Genomic DNA, 22267 nt, shown 5'->3' on the forward strand with positions numbered 1-22267 from the left:
CGGTGTCAGGGAAAAGGTTGATACAAGCTTGTGCTTAACATTACTCATAATTAATACATTGTAACTTGTTTGAATAACTTTTCTGTTAAAATGATCATTTCATCCCGAGGTGAACATAACTTCAGTTTCTTTAGGCCTGTTAGGGCCAGCTTGAACTGAGTACTAAAAAATGAAAGAAATCAATGTAGGCCCAAATAACATTTTTAGAAAACTACAACATTATCTTTAACAAATCAGAAAGGCCTGCATTTATTATTTCATCAAATATCATAGCTAGTGAGGGAAGAGTTTGAGCATTAAAACATTGCCCTATATCTTTTCAAATTAGGGGGAAAAGAATTAAGAAGAAGGAAAGGGGCACCTATAAAGATAAAAAAAATAGCACTTCACAAAAGAAAAGTACCGTACTAAAAACTAAAATGTGTTAAAAAAAGGGAATAAAAGTTTATATCGCTAGTGCTAGGTGTATATTACACCTTTAGCTCTTTATTTCATTACTTTCTATCTCCCTCGCACCGACACGACGAGTCGACGACGTATATGCCCACGTACATGTAAATCTGTGCAGTCTTTGGAGGATATTCATTTCTTTCCCTTTTTATTGGTACACTCGGAGCTATACTCTCAATATAACTTCTTCGCAACATGGCTTCTGTGAAATCGGAAATGTTGCAGTTCTCTGCTACAAACACCACCTCAGATCCCGCAGATAGGTCTGTTTTGATCGTTGGTCAGCTCCCAAACTTGACCAAAGTTCCCTATGATACTGCAAAGACCAAATTGCAGCCACGAGTCAATGAAGAGGTAATAAAATGCATGTTTCTAATCGGAATCAAAGAGTAGTTCCTGGAACAAAATAAGCCGTTCCCACACGTTCATTTTGGTGTATGCTAGGCCTAGGATTAGCAGTATTGATGAGTCTTCATCTTCATTCAGTATTCATGATAATTCACATGCGGGCTGGACCCGACGATCTCCGAACCAAGCGGAGAGATGAGAACAGAGAGAGAGAGGGAGAGATGAATGTGAATGATGCGAGTGACTAGCTATTCTTTGCATAGACCAAAAGCTTCGGTCTCTGTTATGTTGGTTGTTTAGCTGAACTCCATTGGCTTCACTCACCAAATACAGAGACCGAAGTTCTAGCGCGATCTGTACAGGGGACTCAATGGCCATATGTTTATGTACTTAAGATCGGATAAAACGGGGAAGTGAATTTGCGCGACAGCCGAGGTAAGTCACTGTTTTTGTTCCTTTTAACTTGATTTTTCTCTGTTTTTTGGCAATTAATGCCAAGAGGGAATATTAATTTGCATTTTGGTCGCTTTAATTTTCAAAATTTTTATTAATTTAAAGACAAAAATTGAAGAGCCCCGACGGGGGGATTTTGCATTGCAAGTCCCCTAATGGTGGCTGCACGCTAGCGAGCCGTCTGTGTACGAGGAGAAATAAAAAAATAAAAAAATGTTAAAAAACTCCTCGAAACAGACGGCTGCCAGCTGTCTATTCTTTGCAGTGTTTCCAAATTTCACGCGTGTCCATGTTTTGGCCACTCATGGGATCAATGCATCTCGCGTGCGAAGGATTCATATGCACATGGTGCACGCAAATTTTTCACACCCTTTTTACTAAAATAACTAAGCCATTCCTTTTAAAATAATGTTTCTAATTGTGCTATGACACTTACCGAACCATATGGATCGTTTCTTGTCTTCTCTTTGGTGTGTTTTTAAGAAAAAAAATGCATTTTCTCGTGATCTTCACGTAGATACCGCAGGGTCATTGTGGTTGTAAACTTTTTGTTAAAGAGGGCGCGCGATATTATTCACAAGATGTTTGTTTACGGTTCTGCAGCTTGTACTGCTAGCTGCATTTTAGACGCTCAGCATTATTTTCCTCTTTCTGTTTTTTTTTTTTGCTGTCAAGCGGTATTTTCTATTGTAGCGCCATCAGCGATGATGAAATGTAAAGAGTCGCCTTGAAATGAAGAAAAATTATGTCACATTAATTCGTTAGTTTGTTTCCTATTTTTTTTCACTTTTTTCTTCTTCCTCATCTATGATCAAAGGTGAATACCTTTTTTTGATATCTGTTCTAAAAGCTGGACATTTTAAATATTTTGTTCAAGTAAATAAATCAACAGGATAATAATCAAAATGCGAAAGAGCTGCCCGAGCTGAAAATTCTGATACAAGGACTTGAAAATAAAACATTCTGAGCACTTTTTATAACCATGATGAGGAGACCTATATATATATATATATATAAAATGCTTGATTTATTTACGCCTATATATATATATATTTATATATATATATATGTATATGAAATAAGCTAACACGAAAAAAATACGTTTTGGGGACTGTTAAATAAGAATTCATGAGTGGGATAGGTAACTATCTATTCTATTCTTGTTCGTTTTCTATTATTATTTGTGTGTTGTGTTTATTTTTCTTGAAGCACCAAAAGGTGGACATGTCCGCTAAGATATATATTAACGAAGTCACCATTATTATCACAAGCTAACGGATCAATTAAAATGCGAGCGTGAAACGTGAGCTTCTTTTTTTCTTAATTCAGTCTTAACGATACTTTTTCATCATATTTTAAAGGTGAATCTCATGATTCAAAATGATAAATGCTTGTCGCACGGGCAGAAATAGCGGGACCAATAATTATTTTCAATATTCCGAACTGCATTCTGGACGTTGTATAAGCGCCTTTGTATAACAATTAAAAGGGTAGGTCTATTTACCTTACAAATTATGCGAGCGCTGAACTTTTGGACATTTAAACCTCAACAAATGGACATTTTTAAAATATGAACAACGTCATAAATGTCACTTACAAAAAAATGATGCCAGCGCGAAGCTCGCGCTTAGAGTTTTTGATATTGATGACAGGACTGTATATCTAAATGAAAAATAATGCGAGGGCATTTGCGCTTAAGATTTAAATTTGGGATTTGAAAAGTCCGACAGATTACCTATACTTTTAAAAGAGGAATGACCTCCAGAATTCAAGCGCGAAGCGCCAGTAGATTTATGTTGAAGTTTAGACCTAGAACAGGGACGTTGAACCTTTATAATCATGAAAAAGATGGTATTTTTATAAATAAAACATGGGAGTCTAATTTTGTTTTAGTGTTAATATTCAGATCTTCAAACTTGACATTTTCTTATCCCCTTCATTATCCCCTCTCCTTCTCCCTTTCCCCATTTTCGTTCTCCCTTCTTTTCTTCTCTCCCTTTCCCTTCCCTTTTTCGCTTTTCCTTTCCCTTCTTTTCTTTCCTTTCTCCCTCCCCTACTCTTTTCTCGCTCTTTCCATTTTTCTTTCCCTCTCCCTTCCCCTCTTCCTTTCTTTTGTTTTCTTTCTATTTTATGGTCTCCTTTTCCCTCTCTCTCCTCTACCTTCCCCCCTCCCCTGATCTGTCTTTTATTGTCTCTCCTTTCCTTTCCCGCCCCCTCCATTCCCTTTCTCGCTTTTTCCTTTCCCTTCTTTTCTTTCCTTTCTCCCTCCCCTATATACTCTTTTCTCGCTCTTTCCATTTTTCTTTCCCTCTCCCTTCCCCTCTTCCTTTCCTTTGTTTTCTTTCTATTTTATGGTCTCCTTTTCCCTCTCTCTCCTCTACCTTTCCCCCTCCCTTTTCCTTTCCCTTTCCCTCTCCTTTTTTGTGCAAACATTAACACGAACATCTTGCTTCCTACACACACACACAAACGCCCGCAATCTAACACACGTAATGCGAAACAATCGGGACATTATCATTTTGTTCATACTGTATATATGTATATTTTCTCAATGAACATTTTCATCTATTTAAAGCTTTGAAAATTATCAAACAATGATTCCACAGGCGAAATCTCAATGATCATTAGAAAGGTACTTTACCCATTTTCATTTTATGTCATTGTGATTATTCCATACTAAGGCAACATATTTTGGATATAAAAATACGTGAAGGATATGTTCCTCTTCTGTTTTATACTTTAACAGAAAACATTTTGTTCAACCAAATTATGATTTGTATTTCCAAGTTCCATGTAATATTTTCATTGGAAAATCTCTTAAAGGTCAAGTGCACCCCAGAATTTTTTTTTTGAATAAATAGAGAACTATGTTGATTTTTGGTACAATTTCCTATTATGCGCCGACGACTTGAATCGAGAATGTTCGATAGGAAAATTTCGCATTTCGATTGTTGTTTGCGTAATTTCCACCGCAGTACGAAGGATGACTAAGGACGGACCGAGCGAAGTATCCTGGTTGAGATTTGGAGGTAAGCGATAAAAACACTTTGATAAATAATTTATAATTGCTTTTTCAAATAAACTTGATCATACGATCAAGATTAACATAGTGGACAAATATTGAAAGGTTTGGCGTAGTTTAGTCCCTCACATTCGTGTGATGAATGAAAACGTCAAAATGCACTATGAAATCACATGTGTTGTGCGAGGTTAGTATACTAACCTCGCATGTTGTGTGAGTGTGTTTTGGCATTTGCACCACTCGCACGTATTGCGAGGTTAACGTTAGTATAGTATGCTATACAAACCTCGCACCACGTACGTGTTTACAGTATGGATTTTAGAGTTGTCGGTTAACATCGCTTCATAACGCGAATAATGTTAGCCGAAACTCATTCCGCAACTCACCAGGGCTTTTTCTGGTGAAAAGCGTTCCATTTTCAATTTTACAAATTTTATTAATGGAAAAAGCATGTAAAAAAAGAGCAAAATCGCTTACCTCGGCCTGGAAAGTTGCTTCGCATGTCTCTTCGACGGGAATGAAAGGAAGGTCGTTGGTGGCCCTAATACAATTAAAAACCTTAATTCAGCTTGTCGGTTATTTTTAAACTAGATTTTTAATTCATTGTATGCAATAACTTAAAAAACACACTTTTCATATTATTTTTGCTGACGATAATACTTTTTGGAGAATATTCAAAGCGATGACAAACTAAACAACAAAATATAGAAAATTCTACGTACCTTGAATGAAGCCCCGTAAGTGCTACCGTTCATTTGTCAATTAACGTTCCACCAAAGTCTTTACAATTACAGTAAAAAGATTGGACACTTTGCCAACTTCGCGTAACGCTTTGCATCGATTTACGTGTAAAATATTCTTTTTTGCCTAGTCTTTCCCTTGTAGTGTCTTTGATATGAAGATTAATCGCGCGCCCTCTTTAGCTCATTAGACAAAAAATTTGGGAGATGGTAGCAGGGTCCGTACTTTGTCAACGAGAAGAAAAATCAACGCTTAAATGACGCTATTTGAGGGATATTCATCATATTAGGGGGAATTGACTTCACATTGTTCGATAAGTTTCTTATAAGTACTTAGTTTTACAATTTTTTGGGGGAAATTCGCGGGAGTTTGATTCAAGTTTGCATGCGCCGTGCCTTCAATTTTCCTGTAGACGGCGGCAATAATGCACCCATGGGTGGTTTTGCACATGGTTTGTCATGTTTGTAGACTAAGAAAGTAGAATATCTTGTAAATCTTATATTGCCAACATGAAAAGTGACCATTTTCGTAGTAACTTGAGTCTTGACATGTCACGTGTGGATCGACTGGTTGTGTGTGTGTAGTCTATTTTTAAATAATTTAATTTCATTATGATTATCCTGGTTTAAGTCACCAGTCCATTCAATGTCGTTTATTTCGTCAGCACTAGTAACTTCTTTCCACTCCCATTGAATTTTTACACAACGAGTGCACACCACACCGACACACACAAGAAGAGAGGTGACTAATTTCAGGTTAAGGCCCATTAGACTCTAATATTTTTATTTGAATTTTTAACTTTAAAAGGTTCAAGTAAACAAATTAAAATATTGAATTTAATCTAAATCTAAATATTATATTTTGATTTGTGAATAACAATATGATATTATTTTGATTTGGTATTTTTTTACAAAGTTATAAACATTTAAAAAAGTTTAATTCGCTCTGCCTGAGGTGACATATGCACACACAAAAAATTATTTAGGTCATGATGATTGTCATGATGAAGGTGACAACGTTGCCATTTTGGTATGATGACAGTTCCAACTTTGAAATGAAAGATTTGAATGTTTTGCTCATTTTGTAGCAAATAAATTCCTCATTGAATTTGTTAGAATCACTTTTTTGCCATCTGATGATCTGTATGCAGATTATCTTTCACCTAGACTGTACGTTCCATATAATCTGTTTCATCAATTTTGTAATACTATGTATTGATATAATTGACTTGTAATTTGTATTAAATATTTTTGGTCTAATTTATTATTTGTATGATTTAAGTGATTTGATTTATGTAAAGTCTATAAGATAATCCACGGCATTGATGATGCGAATAAAGACTTGTTCTTCACATCAGCTACCACTCAAGCAACTTGTGGCCATCCTTTCAAGCTCTTTCTGAAAAGGAGTAGACTGAGTGTGAGGCAAAACACCACTGTTAGAGGGGTCAGCGACTGGAATTCTTTGCCTGCTTCAGTAGTCGCAGCATCAACAGTCAATCACTTCAAAACAAAACTAGACAAGTTTTGGTCTGCGTGGCATTACGTTCATGCATGGGAATATTAGTTACTGCATTGACACAGCACAAATAGCACAGATAGCAATTTATAGCAATTCATCGTAGCTAGGAAGACAACGTACTGTACAAGATAGACCTGGAAACTTGACTGCAGACACAACTTTACTTTTCCAATAGATGCAGTATAAAGTAAATGTAAAGCACATGATTGTTATGCACGATATTAATTTCAGTTATTATTCTTATTAATCCATCTATATTTGTTGCTTTTGAAAAACTCATAAGTCAGAGTAATATTAATTTTATTTTTATTTTTTGGGATCAGTCCTACAGAATGGCACTTGGCTGCCTTAGCCCATCGCCAACAGATACTGTCTCTCTGTGGTTCAACAATGCAACATTAGCTGCTCTACCAGTAAAAGCTAGTAGACACAATACACCATCCCGATCTCACATCCTCACCAAACTGGTCCGTAGCTGTCTCACTGGAAGTGGCAATGAATGCATTGTGGTACGTACTGTTACCCATTTTAAAGTGAAGGTTTTTTTTCCATATTTTGATCAGATGAGTGTATAAGATAACTTAAAATCAAATTTCATATTTTTTTCTACTTTCCTTTAATAAAATCATGATAAATTTGGCTTCTGGACAGAGTTCCTTTCTTTTAATTTTCAACATCCTTTTATCTCTCCTGCTCCTTTCCACTGATCTGCAACATATATTCCATTTTCATCAGCTTTGCTCTATTCTACCTTTTTCCCCTCTCAATTTCATGTTTAGTTGTCAATTTAATTCTTTCTAATCATACAGTTCTTATCAGGACTTATGGTGAACTAAAATCTTAATGTTTTTTCTTCATCATCATACAAACTTTCAAATATCACTTATTGTTTGCTCAAAATTAAACTCAGATGCATAATGATAATAATTTCAGTACCGGTATGTTTTTCTCAAATATTAAAAAAATAAAATTCTCGGTGAAGGAAAAGTTAAAAATAATTTGAAATCAGTTTTTAAACCATTAAAATGAATCCTTTATGCCTAATTTTAGTGGATTTTATCCTACCTAGTGATATTGTGGCAGTTGTTTTAATAGGCATTTGATTCAACTTTTCTTTGTATTCTATTATTGATATGTCATCTTTTTTAGTGAAAATCTTCTTCCAAAGCATATGATAATTTATTGCAAATGTGCAATATTCATGCATCACCTGTAAATATATGTGGAAAAAGGCTTCAATGATTGTTTAGAATCATGAGAGTCGTTTTGATTTCTGTCATTACTACCAATATCATTTTCTGTCTACAGGTTGCTTGTGAACATGCCCATGTCTTTGCGCTTGGTTGTGCCATCGCAAGGGCATTCCCCCTCTATTCTCGTAAAGCAGGCTCCCATAAGCAAGTCCAACGTGTCATCACTGTAGAATTTGTCATCACAGATGAGGATAATTCCTCTTTGACGGATGAAGAGGTTGGAACTCTTAACTTTACTGCTCAGTCTATCCGAGAATCAGCTCGTATTGTAGACATGCCCTGCAGTGAAATGAACACTATGCACTTTGTACAAGTAAGATCACAAACTTATCTAGTTCTATCTATAATTGATAGGCATACAAAAATCCCAATTCCAGAATACTCGCGATTGACTTATGTTACAATTATAATGATTCAATTTCAAGTTGAGATGAGAACAGAGAGAGAGAGGGAGAGATGAATGTGAATGATGCGAGTGACTAGCTATTCTTTGCAGTGTTTCCAAATTTCACGCGTGTCCATGTTTTGCACCACTCGCACGTATTGCGAGGTTAACGTTAGTATAGTATGCTATACAAACCTCGCACCACGTACGTGTTTACAGTATGGATTTTAGAGTTGTCGGTTAACATCGCTTCATAACGCGAATAATGTTAGCCGAAACTCATTCCGCAACTCACCAGGGCTTTTTCTGGTGAAAAGCGTTCCATTTTCAATTTTCCAAATTTATTAATGGAAAAAGCATGTAAAAAAAGAGCAAAATCGCTTACCTCGGCCTGGAAAGTTGCTTCGCATGTCTCTTCGACGGGAATGAAAGGAAGGTCGTTGGTGGCCCTAATACAATTAAAAACCTTAATTCAGCTTGTCGGTTATTTTTAAACTAGATTTTTAATTCATTGTATGCAATAACTTAAAAAACACACTTTTTTTATTATTTTTGCTGACGATAATACTTTTTGGAGAATATTCAAAGCGATGACAAACTAAACAACAAAATATAGAAAATTCTACGTACCTTGAATGAAGCCCCGTAAGTGCTACCGTTCATTTGTCAATTAACGTTCCACCAAAGTCTTTACAATTACAGTAAAAAGATTAACACTTTGCCAACTTCGCGTAACGCTTTGCATATTAATTATTTGTATGAAATGAACACAATCCACTTTGTGTGCCAGTAAAATCACAAATTTGTATACCTTGTCAGAATGAATTCTCTCAAAAGTCACAATGATAGTGTAATTGATCATCATGACAAGCAAATTAGGAATATATGAAATCAAGAATACTTTAGTTTAGGTTTCTGATGACTAATGTTTCTGTTAATAATAATCATAGTTATAAAAATTCAAGATAGCCATATTTCTGGTATTGATTGTCAAAATCCTGCCGTATTCTTGGTTCACAAACAAACTGAGGAATAAGAATTGCCCAAAGAGTTAATCCGGGGAGCGTTTAATCAACAAATTTGTTCGACATGTTGTCAGATCTGACAATTTCCCTTGATTTTGATTGGCTGAGAAGCACTGTTCCTCTGGTAACTGTCGGATAAAACGGGACTTGTCGGATAAAACGTCCGACAAGTCCATTCATGAAATGCTCCCCATTCATTTCTCCCGATTTCTCCTTTTCCTCCCCTGACACTCTTGCACTATTGCACAAAGGGATCCATTATCATTCATTCACATTACCTTGACTGACTGCTATTTTTTATGTCACTGTTTTGTTATATAACCAATAGGAAGTACAAAGAGTTGGACAAGGCCTTGGCATCACCCCTCTCGTCATCCAAGGAGAGGAGCTCCAACGGAAAGGATTTGGAGGTAAGGCCCAGAGGTGGGATTATCTAGAGGGGGAGCACTATTTTATAACAAAATTGACCCCCCCAAAAAAAAAAAATAATAATAAATAAAATAAAATAAAATAAATGAATAAATGAATAAATAAATAAATAAATGAAATAAATAAACAAACAAACAAATAAATAAATAAATAAATAAACAAAACAGAATATCGCTACTCACAGAGAACAATTTTCTATACAAAACATTTTTACAAGTGAAAAAAATTAAAAAGAAGGGGCGGTTTGGGGAAGGTTGGCATGGTCCGCGTATACATGCAGGGTACTCTTCGACATCTTGAAGATGCATATTTTATTTATATGACTACATTTTATGCTTGGTTAATGAATTGCTTAAGCCGTTTCAGATGATCCAGTTATTTTCATACATTTTCTGATGTTGTCAGGTATCTACGGTGTTGGTAAAGCTGCAGCCAATCCACCAGCCTTTGCTGTCCTCAGCCACACCCCACCCAACGCCACTCAGACCATCGCTTGGGTCGGTAAGGGTATTGTCTACGATACCGGTGGACTCTCTATCAAGGGAAAGGCAAGTATAGACTGCAACCTAGCTCCAGCCTGGGAGAAGGTTCAGCTTCTCAAAACAGATCTGAATTAAAGATCCAAGTCCCTATATTTGTGTTTGAATTAAATGCTATCACTTTGTATTGCCTTGTATAAAATTGAAGGGAAAACACAGATATGACCTGCTTCAGACTTTAAGCCACAAGGTTTGGGGTTCAAATCCCACCACAACATTTGTGTCCTTTGGCAAGGCATTTATCTGCATTCCCTTTTGTCCACCCAGGTAAAGTACATGGATATCTAGTGAGTTAAGCTGTTATTTGGTAAGTTATGAGCGACTTTAGGAATGACTGGTGACCTTATCCTTCGCGTAAAATCAATGCAAATGTAAATCTGGTGTGTATCACTTACCACAAGAAACACAAGTCGTTCACAAAGTCCCTCATAACTTATGAAACACCCAACAGGTAGGAAGAAATTCTTTGATGCATTGTCTATACCAGCAACAAATAGTTTGAGAGTGACGTAAAGTCACACTTCAATCTTTGTGAAACACACCCCAGGATGCTCTACTTCGAATTCTTATTTTTCTTCTTTTTAAATTTTTTTTCTTGATAGACTGCCATGCCTGGTATGAAGAGAGACTGTGGTGGGGCAGCGGCTATTTTAGGTGCATTCGAAGCAGCCGTTAAAGCAGTAAGTCCTATTCAAATTATCTACACCAAGTATGACAATGTAATTGTAAACCTTTATTAAACCATAATGCCACTTCTAATTGAGGGAAAGTAATGCTGCAGTCACAGTTCCCCTACAGCGGCCGTACGGCGAATAAAAAACAGCCGTTTTATTCATTTTTTTTCTAACCACCTATATGTAGCTGGTACAAAAAATGTTAAAAGCGGCTGTTTTCGACTCGCTGTACGGTTTCCGTAGGGGAAATGCGAGTACGCCATAAGGGGACAATTACTGGCAAAAAGGTGATTTTACAATGTATCATCAGGATTTGTACAAAGCTGGAGATAAATAGTGTAATCATCCTGATTACAAAGGAAGCGATAATACTCCACATTGCCTGAAATCATCTAAATTTGCTCTATATTCTGAACCTGAAATTTATAGACTCTCAAAAGAATGGGATGTATTCATCTTTAAAACCGGTCATTTTCCAACTTTACAAAAGAAATTTGGAGTGTACATGTTTTCTCATGTATTGATGTCATGACATCTACTTTGGTGGCAATTGCTCCAATAAAGATATGCATGTTAAGTCAAACAAACATGCTAATATCAGCCTACTAGTGTTCCTAATCCCCACATTTTAATTTAAAAAAAAAACAATACAACCCTTTTGTATCCTTAGATATAAAAGTAGAATCAAGAGCAAATGTCATGTCTCCTGGATTATTAAAGGAGAACGAAATCCTGGGGGAAATTAATTGTAATGTAAAGAAACGGTATAAACTATTTTTAAAACTTTCCATCAATATTGGTTTAAAAATATGAATCTTATGAAAGTTTGAAAAGTCTCAATTTACTTTCTATGACGTTCCTCAAATTTGTATTGATTCTTCAAGATGACAGGTTTTGTATTGCAACTCTCCATATGTTTTGTACACAATATTCATATTTCCCCATTTATCCCTCATTGTACAATTTATCTCCTTAACTCAAGATAGGAATATGCACCTGACACAACAAATGTTGAACTCACAATAAAATATGCAGCATCTTTAGAGAGATAATGGGTAAAATAATATATTTTGCAGGGTTCCCAGCCCATCAGGGAAATCAGGGGGAATTATTTTACTTTTTCTAGTCAGGGAAAAATCAGGGAATTTGATTTTAAAAATACCTCAAATTGGGGAAAATGCCTCAAATGAGGGAAAAATCAGGGAATTTTGATTGGCCCAAAAGTCCAAAGCATGATAGTCAGTCAGACTCTGTTATATTTTGTTGCATATATCAAAACAACATCCATTGAATGACTGGTTATGGTGGTTTTTTAGTGAAGCTAATTAGATTTACATTATTGTTTTTATGCTGAAAATACATGTAATTCACTGCAACAACTGAGAAAACTTGCGAAATTGGGAATGGGTTTAAATAATTATCAGGGAATTTTTAAACTTCATCAGAGAAAAATTAGGAAAGTTTTTTTTTTTGACAAGCTGGGAACCTTGTTTTGTGAACAACATAATTTTGCATGAACTTATGCAGAGTTATGTCAGAGTTTTGATTGTTTGTATTGCAGGGTTTTGAAGAAAATCTTCATGCTTTATTCTGCCTTGCTGAGAATGCTGTAGGGCCAGATGCCACGAGACCAGATGATGTACATATCATGTACTCAGGAAGGTACGCTCATTAAAGGATTTGATTTGTGTGGAGCTGATTTATGACATTGGCACTATTTCAAAATACCAACTGGGGTAATGAATGAATTCCTCTTCATAGTAACCCCTAAACAAATAGTATCACTTCAAAGCTGTTACTACCCCACATGAATCAATAATACTGCTCATCGTCGCTGGGTTGATAAAACCTCGTATCTCAAAGTTTATATATTTTGATGACAGCTCATAATAAGCTAGATTTTAGAGTTATGTCATGGGTGGCAACCTTCTTTTGCTTCAAAAGAGTTCTTCACAATTATCAGGAGACTGTTTTCAGACAATATGAGACTGCCACCATCGCTATATTTTTGAAATACAGCCTTCTGTAAGCTGCCCTCAAAATTTTTTCAATTTTAAAGTGATTGATTAACATTGGTTTGACTTTTAAAAAATCTGAGCTAGAAGGTCACACTTGTCACCTGTGTCTGTGATATGTTACAAAAATGAAGCCCAGAAAAAATTGTGTTCGAAAATAATTATTTAGTGCTTCAAAAATTGAAATATAAAGTGACCGAAAACACCATCTTAATTTCATCCCATACACTTATGTGTACTATTTAGGCGTCTATAAGACGCCTTTTTACAAAATCGGGGTTTGCCTTGTAGTTTTAGCTTTTCATTCTCAATAATGGTTGTTTTCAGGGTTTATTAGTTCTAATACATGCACTTGTACACATGTTTCATCTTGGTTTGATAATTTTTTAAATCGGCTGCTCACAAAGTTAAACAATACCTTTAAGATACAAGGTTTTATCAGCCCAGTGACGTGACATGATAGCCAATTCTTATATGGGAATATGAAGTTAATGTGTTATGAAAACTGCAGGCAAGAATAAGTGAACAAGCAGGCTGATTCTAAATGCTTGAACCACTCCAGTGAGCTTTAAAGAACTTTGGTGGTGGCCTGTGCATTTGTGCTTGGCTAGTAAACACAAAGTTTTGTCTGCAGGTTTCATAAAGACCCGTTTAAAACTTAATTCATGTGAATGATAAATTTTGTTTCATTACTTTTGTTATCAGGTCGGTTGAGATCAACAACACGGATGCAGAAGGAAGATTAGTACTAGCAGATGGTGTAAGTAACCAATAATTGTTCTTTTATCCTCCAAATGTGTCACAAAACTGTATTAAATGTAATAATTTCATGAAGGAATTAACTAATTCAGGCAACTCAGTATAATGATCTGTACTCTTGCCATGGCGTGTTTTCCTTCAGCAAGAATTTTATCCACATTGTGCTGCATTCGACCCAGGTGAGGTGAATGGGTACCCTGCAGGATTAATTCCTTGCATGCACTGAGCGCCGGTGATGGTAGCTTGAGCTAAAGCCAGGGTAATAAGAACAGCGCTTTGTATCCTCAGGCAAAAAGCGCTTTATAAATCCAGCTATTATTATTCTTCTTCTCCTTCTTCCTCCTCCTCCTCCCCATTATTATTATTACTATTGATACTGTCACCAAATTTTATGTGTTCCTGTGCATGGACTGAGTCCATCAGCTACACATGTACATATAGCCATAGTACACTCTGGTACTCTGTAACTGCAACCGCCGTGTTGTTCCGGGTGTTCATCTAGCTGGCTCTCATCTTTCCTTTATTCTATTTTCGCAAAAGACAATCTTATAACCATTTATACTCGTTGTGTGGATGAAAGAGGGTGAAGAAATAAACTAGAGATCAGTTTCAATTGGAGACAAAAAATGAGTATAGAGATAAAACACTTCATTTTATGTCAATATCCTTGATTTTTAAAATAGAATTTACAAGTGATTGATTATCAATTCTAACTCTGTAATGAATATACATTCACAATAATTGCTTTTGTATTTTGTAGGTATCCTATGCAGCAAGAGATCTGAAGGCTGATATTATTGTTGACATGGCAACCCTGACCGGTGCCCAAGGAATCTCAACAGGAAAGTACCACGCTGGACTCCTGACCAATAATGAAGACTGGGAGATGGCATCAATGAAAGCAGGTTAGACCATCAGGGATTCCTCTCTTTTTTCTAATTTTTCAAACATTAAAGTACTTTGAAGCTTGGCCCGGCTCTGGTAACTTTCGGGAATCTCTGTGTTTGCGATAGGTGAACGCATGATTTGTGTGTACTTGCCTACGCAGCTTGCACTCGACCGAACAAAGACAAACCAAATAAGCCATCCGGCAAACTATCCCACCCTCAGTGGTAATTGTGTTTGCAGTTCCAAGATCGTTGTGATGTACGGGCTTGTCGTAGGGATAAGCGAATGAAATTGATCATACATGGATTTCGAGCGGGCGCTCCCTTTAAGGCCCGTATTCTCAAAGGGGTTTCAATTGAACCATTGTACAACAGAATGGACTATGCAGATTTTTGTACATAATTAAGCTTATTTCATCACGTACATTAAGAAAAATCGTATTAAAAGCGAGCTTTTGGCAAAGGGTGCTAAAAGGATGCGCGATAACATGAGAATTGCATAAACCAGGGTTTTTACCATGGTGTAATTGGAACCTCTTTTGAGAATACAAGCCCAATATTGATTAACTTATCAGAATTTGTAGAAATTTGTTTTTGACCGAATGAGAGAGATATTGTTTATCTCTTTAGAACTTTTAGACAAAATAGAAGACATAAACTATCTAAAAAGGTGAAAAATAACAGGAGTGTCAATAACTGACTAACACCCAGTTTTTATGAATGACTTTACAAATGACTACTGATACCATCTTGTGGTAAATGGTGTGCACCAAATTTCACTGGAGTTGATTAAGCTCCTAAGAAAGGATCCCCAGTTGTTCATGAAGTTGCTTGTATCTTATGAATATCTTTATGAAACACCAACACAGGACAACGGCTTTAAGAATTCTTAAGAGTATTGTAATACCCTTTTTACAAAATCATTGCTACCTTGATAATCAACGGATTACAAACTGGCTTTAATACACTTGGCCATGTGTGCTTATCTGTATGAGCAATTTTTAGTGTACTCAGTTTTCAAATTATGTTTTCAAGATTTTGCAACATTTTGGTTGCTTACAATATATCAGAACTTACTTAATCTAGATGAGTATGATGATATGGTAATAATGGTCTTTGATTGTCCCAAATTTCTGTCAAAATTGTTTCTCACTACAACTATTTAAGCTTGATTTGAAAGACTTTGTTGAATTTTTTTATGTTTCAGGTCGTAACACTGGTGATTTAGTGTTTCCCTTGGTGTATAGTCCAGAGCTTCACTTTAGTGAGTTTGGCAGTGCAGTCGCTGACATGAAGAACTCTGTAGCGGTAAGTCAACATTTTTTACTTAAGGGATCATCATGATCACTGAGTTTATTCATTTCTTCAAATGTATTTACCCAGGATGACAAGATTAGTCCAAGAGCTCATTGTAAATAGCTTCATTTGATTAGAAATAAGGAATGTCTGGTCAAAACACATTACCTCCACCCTCCCCCCCCAAAAAAAAAAAAAATATATATATATATATATATATATATATGAGTGGTGGTGTTGGCTTTGATTTTCTCCCTTAGATGTTGATCATTTGTCATGTATCCAAATTCTTATTGCAATTTTTTTTTTCTTGACAGCAAGGACTTATTTAAAATTAATTTGTCATAAAGTATCTGAATTCATATTGCATTGTATTTCACCAATAGGATATTTTCTTTTCTGTTTTGTTTCAGGATCGTGGCAATGCACAGAGTTCTTGTGCAGGTCTCTTCATTGGTTCTCATATCGGCTTTGACTTTGGTGGAGTCTGGATCCATTTTGACATTGCCTCTCCCAGTTACTCGGTGAGTCTTTTACCACAAGGCTTCCAACACCAACAGTACAAACGGTATTGCGTTTGACAGCTATTTCATGAGAAAATCTTAAAATCCAGATTACTTGTCACCATTTGTTACATTTATCAAACCCTAACTCTCTGAAATCATTAATCTTATCTGATCTGATCTCTATTAATTTCCGTCATATTTTATTGATCAACAGGGTGAGAGAGCAACAGGGTTTGGTGTAGGTCTACTGTTGGGTCTGTTCGGACGTGCCACTCAATCCAAACTCCTTCAATCCATCTCACCCTGCGGCCTCAATCAAGACGACGAAATGATGGTTGAAAGCGCCACCAAAAAGATACGACTCATATGAATGAGAAGCCTCTTTCTATCTAGCACTAGCTTTATGTTGTTAGTTGGTTGTAAAACAACACTGATAGATTTAAAAAAAAAAATAATTTTATGATATGAATCTATCCTTGGTACTTTGTATGTAATGTACCTATTCATATAATATCATTCAGTCAGTATAGCATAAATCTGTGCTTTTCAACCAGTGATCCACTGCTCAGATCGCAAGCATCTGCTGGTGGGCCATTAAGGTATGGCCAACAAAATGAACATTATAAGATACATAGGTTAAATTGTTACTTTTGACTGAAATCAAAAGGATAGATGCAGTGTCCACAAGGTATTGATTATCATCAATGCAGTGTTCGTATCTCTAAAAAAATTCTTTAAACCTATAATAACAATATTCAATAATTAAAGTAGTGGTGTTGTATAAGGGCCTGTACCTGCCAGGTTCTGTACCTTGTGACGCTCACTGAACAGCGAACATACATGTAAGTTAATAGAAACAAAATTAGATAAAAAGTCTTAGAAAAAAGTTTTTAAGTGAGATCTTTCTATATGAAGTAAGTGAGGGGCACCGTGGGGGAGTCCATGTATTAGTTCTCCGTTGTGCTTTTTTAAGTTGTCTTTTTTTTTTTGAAAAATAAGATATGGTTTGCAGCACAGCTACCCAGACCAGCTTCCCTTCCAGGGTCTATTTGTATAAATGATGCAATATTAATTTGGTATATTTCACATTGAGGTACTTTGCACCTTATAGTGTGCAATATTTATCACTGAACGTAAGAAGTCTTTATCCTTTGTCACATAAATTGTTATCATATTAAAGGTTATCTGTAGTCTTGGTACCAGTAATTCGCAAAAAGTATTTTTCACTATTCCAATTCATTACTGGATTACGGAAGAGCCGTGGTGTAGTGGTTCTGACTCTCGCCTTGTAAACAAAAGGTCGTGTGTTCGAATCCCACCGCGGTCTCACGTCCTTTGGCAAGGCGTTAATCCACACTCTGCCACTCTCGATCCAGGTGCTAAATGGGTACCCGATAGGATATATGTTTGAATTTGTCAGCGCCATTTTGAGGCTGAGATGAATGCAAGGAACGCTCCCCAGGGAGTGGAAATTGTGCACATTTCGTGCAGGGGTTGAAATGAATCCAATGACCGGGGTAATAATATGCAGTAAAACGCTTTGAGCCGTTATGGGAAAAGCACTGTATAAAACTAGCTATTATTATTCTTATTATATGACTGCGTATGTCTGAAAACGGTAATGAAGTGAAGGATATGAAATAGAAATGTGTTTTATAAGACATATTTTGCGATTTTTGTGTCAACATTTATTAATTGTGTGTCTGACCAAAATAAAATATTTGCATATTTGTGGTGGGGTGTATATAAAACCACTCTTCAACATGAAATGGGCTGAAAATTTCAGGATACATGTATAATCTTTGTCTGGAACATTTTAATAGTCAATAAATTTGCAAGGTAAGTGCTCAAAGGGCCAATTACAAAGCAAAATAAAGACATTAGTAGGAGAGGGTGCTAGATGCTGAATAATTATAAATTTGAATTCTAGTAGTTGAAAAAAAATCAATGGCCACAACAGTTTATAAGATTGGATGGTACTCGAGTGTTCTTCTCATTACTTATCATCAACCAAAGGCTTAGACAGTCTTTACAGGTTTTGATTTAAAAAAAATAGAATTCATTATTTCAATATTTATGTTACACATTGTTTACTGTAGAGAAGAACTGGATATTTTTCATTCTTAAATTTTTGAAAAATTTGCTCATCTACTTTTATTTTTTTTTCTCTCTAAAATGATGTCCAAAGTAGACAAATCAACAATGACTCAAATGTATCATCTACTGATTGGTCAGTGATTTAACCATCAGACCATCACCTGTCCATGGCACAGTCATGATGATATAAGACCAAATACCTCATTACCTCTGATTTTTAATCTGACTTGCATTCTTAATCTGCCATGGACAAAGGAAAGGAATGATCAGGGTGTGACCTATTTGCATCACAGTCATGCAACAGGAATAACATACTTGTCTGAATAACTCAAAATGAGAGGGACCAAGAGGTATGTGCATTGCTACAATGATAATTGAATTTTCCATTATGCATCTGTAGGTATATCATAATAGCAATCGTCTTGCTCTTTTTTGGGGATCATAAATTTTGCCGTTAAAAAGATACATATTGCCCGCATCTCATCGTGTTGGTGCAAGAACGCCCTTCCGCAATGCATTTATGCATGCTGCTAGGGCATTTTTTGTGCACATGCGATGTGCCAAAGTGTGGTGTTAAGGACGTTCTTGTACCGACACAACAATCTAATGACCCGGGACAATATGATTTTGTTTTGGGCAACTCATTTTATGTTTTCTTCAAGCCCAGCTAATAATCAAGGGTCAATATAATTGATCAATGTATTGGATTTGTATATATTTAGCCTCATCCTTACTCTAGTTAACATATCTTTTGTATATTAGTACTTACTTTTCTTTCTTGAATGTGTAGAAAGAAGCTATTTCCTCTATATTTTCTTAGCCAAGGTACTATTCAATACAGTTTTTGTATGGTTTTAAGATTTTATGCAGACTTTGGTGTATTGAACAATGAAGTACAAAAGTGTCAAATGCTAATCCTTTATTTTTTTCTTCTTTTCTCACAAAGTATGAGGGTTCTTATATTCTCACTTGAATTTTGATACTTGGCGTTAGTATTGCATATTGATGGGACAGGGGCCGCGGAACAGTTTTCAAAGTGGGGAGGGGCTGACCATGCAAAAAATCACAATCGTATGGTAATTTTTACGTTTTTGTACATGGTTTTTAACCCCCCCCCCCCCGCTTCCGCGGCCCCTTGGACAGACTTGAATTTAAGTTACAAGTAATCCAACTTACCCATGTTTGTACAAAGATCATCCCCTTTTTTTTTCTCCTTTATTTATTTTTTTTTTTGGGGGGGGGGGGAAATGAGGTTTAAAATATGTACCTTTTCACAGTGAAGATCTTTTTTTTTTTTGGGTGGGGGATGATGAACAGAAAAATTTTCAAATAAATTTTCCTATTACTATTCTAGACAAAAGTGATTACTGATAAATAATACTTCATGTAAAATTTGCTTTCCATATATTCCAGTCTTTTGTAAAATATGTTTTGTGTAATTTTACAAAACACCTTCATTAAAAAATCCCCTATCACTGCTCAAAGAAATCGGGACAAAGTGCTGTGTTTGAAACTTCAAGTACAGTGTCATTGTTTGTTGCTTTATTGAAAACATAGAGGTATTTAATACCTATATGAATAAACTGGGACTGTGTTATCATACCAAAATTGGAAGTAGTATACATGTTGTAAGAAAGCTTTAACTTTAATTTGAAGAAGTGCATAAAAAATAAATGAAACCATGAAAGAATAATTGTAATGATCACAGCCATTGTCAGTTGGGTGATATACAATTCATTTTGATATGACATTTGTGAAAAGTTTACATTAAATGTTGTCTCCCCATATATATTTTTTGTAGTCAAGAGATCTGTTTTCTAACATGTTCAAATGTTATACTTGGAACTTTATTTACGAATGTTCCTGTGGTGATTGTAAGAAAAGACATTGTTATGTAATTAAACAATGGCTACTTGAGCTAATGCTGATGAGGTAACGATAATAGCTCACTTTGAATAGATTATTTTTTAATAAATGGCACAATGAATTATGATAATTATGACAACTATAATTATTTTTATTCATGTGTGTCACTGCCCAGTGCCAATTCAATAGTTCATAAATGAGGGATTCCCAGTTAGCAGGTATTAGGAAAAGTATAGTGAGCTTGTCTTTATTACACTGACTCATCCAATGGGAATGCGGGGAGCTGTCATGTTTATTGTTTATGTTAAGGAAAATTTTCAAAAATATAAAGAAATAAAGGAATAAAGGAGGGATTTACAGTTCACCATGTAGATTTTCCTGAAAAGGACTGTTGGATGGTGGAGTGGTAGAGATGACAATGGAAAGGCGAGAAAGATTAAAGTGAGAAGTATCTTGTGTCACTGGCGGATCCAGGGGGGCACATCTGGCTCGTGTCCCCCCCCCCCCCCTTTTGAGAATCAGTCAAAATTTTTAATGTAGACATGTATATGCCATTTATACCCAAATGTCCCCCCCCCCCCCATCTTTGAAAGCGAGGACCTTTTTTTTGCTTCTCAATTTTTTGCAGACGAAATGAACTTAAATTTTAGGTGAAAACCTTTTCTTCCTTTTTTTCTTCTTTCTTTTTTTTTTGCTTGTCAAATTTTCATCGGGAAAATGTGCCGCCCCCCCTTTGGAAAATCCTTGATCCACCCTGTCTTGTGTGATACATTGTACAAAGTGTAGGCCCTGAAGGACTGTTTAAATGCAGATGGGATTGATGACTTTGAGCAGAACAGTAGATGAGTTGAGATTGGATGAGAAGACCTGGCAGTGAGGGGTAGGTGAGCAGTGTAGAGTAGAAGTGATGGTTTATATCCAATTCATCTAATGCCAATTCGTCCAATTGCCAACTCGTCTACTATCATTTGGTCTACCATCAGTTCGTCCACTCACCACATGGTCTACTTTCATTTAGTCTAATTCCATTCCGTCTAATTACCAGTTGGTCCAATAGCCATTTAGTCCACATAGCATTTGGTCTAATTACATTAAAGTGTTAATTGTGCAAGATGAATGAAAAAAAATGAGTATTACACCAACTGGTTATTAGACGAAATGGTAATAGATGAACTGGTGATTAGACGAAGTGTTTATTGGACCAAATGGTTATTGGACCAAATGGTTGTTATACGAAATGTTGGACGGAATGGCATTAGACTATTGAAGGTAGACCATGTGGTGAGTGGACGAATTGGCAATTTACCGAAGTGATGAGGCGTCATCAGGATAAGAAAACAAATAGGTCATGTAGGTGGTGATATCAAACGAAAAATAACAGGCGGAATGAAAATACATCCTCTCAAATATACCCTGTATCAACGTAAATAGTATCATGATTGTCAAGATTGGCTCCTAAACTTTATGCTTGAAGCTTCAACAACCAAGTAAATCAACTAACCAATAAAGCAAGACCTTTTGGCACAATAGAACACTACATGTATATGTTTCTATGATTATCAGAGAAATTATAAACAAGATATTCACTCTGCTAACGTATAGAATCATGAATGTATGCTAATGAAGCAATTTCCGAGAAAATATGTTCTCAGAATTTACACAGATACTTCAAGGTCCCCAGATAGAAAAAAAGGGTTTAGTTTTTTATATTCCGAACCTACAAGTCAAATACAAAAATAAGTTCGGAATATGTTTAATTAAAGATTTCTGGTCATATCATGGTATGAACAGGCGTAATGGTGTAATGAGGCGACGATTTTGAGAGGGCCAGATATTGCGTATCGGGCAAAATTTATCTTTAAAAAAAGTTGCGAGCGAGCAAAAATTTTGACATTTTTAATACAAAAATCCAATATTGTGATAGATTTTGACATGATATCCAGAAAATAGTATATTTCATTCTTCTCTCTTTCCATCCCTTTTTTGTGGTCTCTACCCCAT

General features: G+C 35.8%; 1 protein-coding gene across 1 annotated transcript; it reads left to right on the forward strand.

Annotated features, from left to right (window-relative positions):
• Window positions 1-496: 496 nt before the first annotated feature.
• LOC129254464 (probable aminopeptidase NPEPL1) lies at window positions 497-20396 on the forward strand. The gene is made up of 12 exons (XM_064114736.1): window positions 497-804; window positions 6859-7044; window positions 7844-8101; window positions 9527-9608; window positions 10033-10175; window positions 10769-10846; window positions 12402-12502; window positions 13561-13615; window positions 14375-14519; window positions 15709-15809; window positions 16211-16321; window positions 16518-20396. Exons 1-12 carry the CDS (start codon window positions 646-648, stop codon window positions 16671-16673), a joined length of 1575 nt encoding a protein of 524 aa, XP_063970806.1. The 5' UTR covers window positions 497-645; the 3' UTR covers window positions 16674-20396.
• Window positions 20397-22267: the final 1871 nt, after the last annotated feature.

The sequence above is a fragment of the Lytechinus pictus genome, chromosome 2 (genome assembly GCF_037042905.1).
Source record: "Lytechinus pictus isolate F3 Inbred chromosome 2, Lp3.0, whole genome shotgun sequence".
Classification (NCBI taxonomy): Eukaryota; Metazoa; Echinodermata; class Echinoidea; order Temnopleuroida; family Toxopneustidae; genus Lytechinus; species Lytechinus pictus.